This window comes from Hippocampus comes, unplaced genomic scaffold, assembly GCF_001891065.2.
Source record: "Hippocampus comes isolate QL1 unplaced genomic scaffold, H_comes_QL1_v1.1 scaffold28, whole genome shotgun sequence".
NCBI lineage: Eukaryota > Metazoa > Chordata > Actinopteri > Syngnathiformes > Syngnathidae > Hippocampus > Hippocampus comes.
This window is the reverse complement of record NW_017805405.1, coordinates 457,406-463,180: the sequence shown is the minus strand read 5'-3', so window position 1 is coordinate 463,180 and position 5,775 is coordinate 457,406. Positions and strand designations below refer to the sequence as shown.

General features: G+C 38.5%; 1 protein-coding gene across 1 annotated transcript in view; it reads right to left on the bottom strand.

The window, feature by feature from the left end:
* Positions 1-2,233: 2,233 nt before the first annotated feature.
* The window catches only part of LOC109517759 (lethal(3)malignant brain tumor-like protein 1), a 12,345-nt gene continuing 8,803 nt past the window's right edge, over positions 2,234-5,775 (bottom strand). Inside the window, exons 2-9 of the mRNA XM_019873098.1 lie at positions 5,566-5,707; positions 5,186-5,288; positions 4,889-5,077; positions 4,760-4,809; positions 4,235-4,392; positions 4,081-4,143; positions 2,749-3,320; positions 2,234-2,707 (exon numbers count right to left, since the gene is read on the bottom strand). Coding sequence (XP_019728657.1) covers positions 3,186-3,320; positions 4,081-4,143; positions 4,235-4,392; positions 4,760-4,809; positions 4,889-5,077; positions 5,186-5,288; positions 5,566-5,707 — 840 coding nt within the window. The 3' untranslated portion in view covers positions 2,234-2,707; positions 2,749-3,185. The remainder of the gene's footprint in view (positions 2,708-2,748; positions 3,321-4,080; positions 4,144-4,234; positions 4,393-4,759; positions 4,810-4,888; positions 5,078-5,185; positions 5,289-5,565; positions 5,708-5,775) is intronic.

Here is a 5,775-nt window from a genome sequence, read left to right as displayed (position 1 = left end):
ATCAGATCGGAATGAAATTTTGCACAGAACCTTGTACCATAGTATCGACAAGAATTCCGACCCGGCCCGACGAATCCGACAAACTTTTTTTTTTGCCATGAAAATGTGGACCACCCTACTGTACAGTAATACTGAAATAAATACATTTGTAATAAAACCATTAAGGTCACGACAAAGATGAAAATGAAGGACATTTTCACAACAATTAGCATTCCTGCTAGTTTGGTTAGTTTTGTAAACAAAATGTAGATTCAGTTATTGTTTTTTCAAAGCAAATTTTGATTTTCAATTTTAGTTGTTTTGCTAGTTTTCTTTTCACTAATAATTGTGTGTTACCAAATAAGATATATTTTTCTTTTACAACGCTCATTTGGGTTAGGAGACATATGAGTGTTACCATTGTGTTTGTGGCATGCGCAATAAATTGTTCTATCACTCACATTAAAAAAAAAAAAAAAAGTTAAATTGTTAAAAACTGGTGTCGCTCACACTCACAAGAACTGTGGATGTCTTTTCCCTGCTCTCATACTAACAAACGGCATTGAGTGTGACAAATGCTTTGGACTTGTGTGGTTCACTTCTCCTTCACAAAAAGAAGTGAGAAGAATTATGGAACATCATTACCGGCTACTATTTTTGTTTAAAAAACCCAAACAGATAAAATACAGTCATATTACTTCACATGAGAGCACATGAGCATCTACTTTCTGCACGCTTACATATGGCGGCTAAAGCTAATGTAGCGAGACGAGAAGCACCAACACATCCGTGTGTTGATGACATTACGGTCAATAGGGGATATGCTCCAAGCAAAGTACGTTTATAGTCAATAGTGAAGGACACAGCATACATTTCACTCATTATGTGGGCATGCATGCATAATTGCGAGCCCCCCCCCCCCGCCAAAAAAAAAGGGTGGGGGGGATAGTCAACTTTGAACATTTATTTGAATGACATTTGTGGTTCAACACCATCTTAGCGCACACACACACACACACACACACACACACACACACACACACACACACACACACACACACACACACACACACACACACACCAGAGAGACACAAAGCCAAGAGCCCTTAAAACATTCCAATGAAATAATGCACAAAATCCAATGATGACAATGACACCAGTGTAATCCTGTCAAAGAACACACTATTAAGGTAAACTTGTTTATAGTGATTTTAACACTCTAATCCCATTTGGGGTTCACAGTTGTGCTCCAATGCTGATGCATTCACAAATACATTTTGTTGCATAAAATTAATGTCAAAAAAGTTCTGTCACTTAGATTCTGCATCATAACTAAGCTTCTATAATTGTTCTTTTTTTTTCAAAAATGATAACTCAAGAGTCAGACACATTTCAGGCACAAAACACAATAAAAGAAGGCAAATACTACAGAAAACCTGAAAAATACATCAGTCACAAACTTTCAGTTAGAGCTCAGAGAATGATTCTTGGTTTTTTTTCCGATTATAATACAGAAATAGCTTTTCATTGTTATCATTATTATTATTGCACAGAAAAGAAGCTTCAAAGAGCTTCAATGGCCGGCCTAGTTTACTGCATTATGTCTTTTACTCACTGTCCACACACCTCATTTTTACACTGCATTTAAACGTCATGTTGCTTTTCTCAGAATTCAATTTTAACAAATGGTATTTACTCAAGCTGCCATGTCACTGTTGTTTTGAATGTAGATTTCTTCAATATTACTTTTCCTAGTAACTCCTTTACACTGATAACCAGCAGAAATGTGATCAGCACATACGGGTAAGTCAGTGCTTCTCAAATTGGGGTACAGGGAACACTGACAAAAATTAAACTCACGAGTCACTTTTTGTTTTTTTTACGAGTTGCTACAGCAGTGAAAAAGTTGGTAACTATGTCAACCAAATCGCTAAGAACACTGATTGTGCTTTTGTAAACGAGGGAATCCCCGACTTAAATAATGGTTGTGCGTTTTAGAAATTCAAGTTCTCTGCAGTTTTATGCTGCTGATCAGCGGATGTCACATTTCAATTTAAAAAAAAAAAAACGCTGAAAAAGATTTTCTATTCAATAACACTGACAACCTGACTAAAGTTTCGGGCGCACAGATTTTTTTTAGTTGGGAATGGGAATCATTCAACTGGAAAAGACAGAAAGATGTGAAGAGTGCATGTTGAATTTACACTTAAAGGAAGAATTTAATAAATAAAATGAATAAATATGTTTGGTTTAAAATTTGAGAAAACAGCCTACATGATGTTGTAAATGTATAGTTGATTAAAATAAGGGCTGAGCGATTTTTGGAAAATAATCAAATTTATTTTTTTCACGCAATAGTGCTAGAGTGATTTAATATGCATTTAAGTTTTTTAAGGTCCTCTTCTCATGTATTTTAAATTATAAACAAATGTACTATTTGGGGAAATGTATCGACTTCATATTGCAGAACTTTACCCATGAGTTTTCTTTTCTTTTTCTATCCTGTATTTTTTGCTCATGAGAATTTCATGACAATGTTTAGTTAGCCAAATCACTCAATGATATGCAATTGTCCTTGAAATTGGTGTTATTATTTTTTACAATACACTCCACACAAATGTTGTTATTTACTTTGTTTTGTTCCTGCTTGCATTTTGAGTGTGTTGGGCAAGGTTGGTGTGGGTGCATTTCATGAATTCATGAGTGTGGTTGATATGTTAAACAGTTTCTTGTCGGCCATTTTCAATGTATGTAAAGGTAAATGGCAACCTCTGTTGGTGTGTGCTAAGCACTGTTGCTATTCCAGTATGGGTTATGGACTCAACCAACTAATTGAAATATATCTGATCTTGCTGCTGGAATACATATGTATGTTTTTCATTTTCAATTACAATTTGTTACAGTATTTTGTCACTGATATGTTACCGATTGCAAAAAGAACTCAATTTTTGGGCAAGTACCAGTAGAATGATGCAACTATTCCTTCAACTAAAATGTTATGATGTTCCCTAACTCACCCTGGTATCCATTTTGTGTCTGTCAGATCCTTCCTAAATTGTCCTTTACTTCAACGTGTACACCACACCACACCATCTGATGGGCACAGGACACGAAACACAAAAAGGGCTCAGACAAGGAGTTTTTGCCTTGCACAATGAATTTGGCACGTGATGACTGATTGCACCGATAATCCCACCCTAACGGAGTCATTTGAGAGCTTCATCCGTGCTCTTGAACATGAGGATGGCGTTGTAAATCTTGAGGGCGGGGCCGAGTTTGATGCTCATGATCTTCACGATGTCGGCCTGAGTCAGTAGTAGAAAGGCCTCGCCGTCAATCATCTGCCGTGGGATGGAGTTGAAGTGGGAATGGTGCACACAAACAAGCAGTCAACACAACTTAGGATATGAAATCTACCTACCAATAAGCAAGAGAGGTTTTTCAATCATGCCTGGGAGCAGGAATGTCAGTGAACTCCAATTGAAAGGCAAGTCAGTGCAATAAAAGACAGGCCGATTAGCTGCCTCACTCCTGCAGCCTCTCTTTTTTTTCTCCTCCTACCTCAAGGCATGTTATGTCTGAGAGGTTTTGTAGAGTTGCCAGATCAGGGGTAGGGAACTATAATAATAATAATCAGTTCATCAGCAAGCTGTGTGGAAGCCTGAAACAATCATGACCAATTGAATCATGTGTTTTGGAGTAGAGAGAGATCTAAAATAGGCAGGATATGGCTATCGAGGAACCGCAGTTCCCTACCCCTGTGCCAGAATGAGTGCAGATTTGTTTTTGTGCTGATGAGTGGTGTAATGTTCAGTTAATGTCACATTACAACTACTTATTACTTTATTAGTTAACACACAAAGGCCCAAATGCCCCAGTATGCCAAATTCATCCTGTGCAAAGTCAAGTAAAGTATAAAAAGAAATAAAACGCCACCCATGCACACAGTCAGAATGTGCCTTGCGCTAGACTTCTGCTGGGAATGAAAATAGGATCCAAGGTCAGAAGCTTAAGTAGTAAACTGCAGTGTGACCTATGGGACATTCTGATTTAGAGGTTCCACTGTAATGTTGTTCAGGCAGACAGATGTGGGCATCATACCTCGTCTTTAAAGAGACGGGCCTGGTCCTCGCAGCCAATTAGATTATGCACAAAGTTGAAGACCTGGAGTAGATGACACAAAAAAAGATCACATTAGTTCCTCGAAATAGTCAAAGTAATATTCAAGACAAGAAATTAAAAATCATTAACTCACCTCCTCCACACTCCAAGCCGCCACCTGACTTGCGGGAATGCCCAGTACGCCAGGTAGCAATTTACAGTGTTGTTCCCAGCACAGAGACAGAGTACGGTCTGACTGACCGCTCAGAGCCGACACAAACAACGATGGATAGACACACTCAGATGTAATGTCTGATGATCAAAACACAAACCAGATTATGTTCTTTGATTATATGATCCATATATATCAAGTGCTGTACCCAATTCATAACATTCCGCAATACCCTGTGATATATTGTAGCATTTTACTCCAAAATTTTATCTTATTGTCTATTTAATTTATGACTTGTTACTAGACTGAAACAACTAAAACTAAGGAATACAAGCACTAAAATTAAAATGCAGCAGAGTAGAAAATGTAGGAAACAAAATAATACCAAAGAAGTACAATTAAATACAATGAACAAATTTATTATGGAATGAAGCATAAAAAATTAACCAGACGCAAGACTTTTGTTCATACAAACTACTATATAAAAATTATAAACTTTAAACTTACTCTGATAGTCTCTCTGCTGGTTCTTCCTATATTTGGGTGGACGTCCAATCCTGGGAAAAAAGGTCAAGAAAAATAAAATAAAAGTAAAGGTTCATGCAAACTCACACCCACACACCCACACACCTTTACCTGCCACGATAATGTGTCTTCTTGGTTCTCTGGCCAAAAAAGAGACTCCTCTTGCTCTCAGAGTCTGATAGCTCCACCTTGAGTCTGCCTTGGTTGCGCTCAGCTAATGGGCAGCCCGAAACACAGTGATGTGCCGTGAAGCGACCAGTCACGTGACCTGAACCGTCACAACCCGGGGTTGGACACTTCCTGTTTCAAAGGATAGTGTCCGTTTAGTGAAATGTGCTGCTTTTGACATAAGAACCTGCACATTATGAAAACCAGCATCTTTAAAATGAATCAAGAGAATGAGTTCACCTGTTGTGAAAGTTGTACTTGTTGGTTCTTGTGTGGCTGATGGGCTTGCAGGGAACAGAAGGAGGGTAAGTTGACTGGGGCAGAGTGGGAGGCTCCCTCACACCTAAGTGAAGAGATATGATAAACAGACATACACAACAACCCTGATGATTTTTTTAAACATTTTTGGTCTTGTCTTTTAAACATCATGACACAAGTGTATGCTGTTATCATTTTTTCTGTAACATCAGATTGCTCAAATGTCACAACTATTCTACTCACAACCACTCGAGGGCATATTGAATGGCATCTGGGGATTGATTGCCTTGATATGCTGAGATGTATTAACCAGCACTATGGTGTAGTCACTTAATTCACTTCTTCCAACATTTACATTTTACCATGTGTCTGCTGTGGTTTGGCGTCCTGTGGTGGGGGTTTGAGCGGGTGACCGGTGGCCTCACACCAGCCTGCTGGGTGGATGTCAGGGTGATCCGAGTCCATCCACTCGTCATAGATGTGACTCCATCCATCATAGTGAATCTGATGGAAAAACAAAAAAATGCGGCTCCTATAACAAAGCTCACACACACACACACACACACACACAC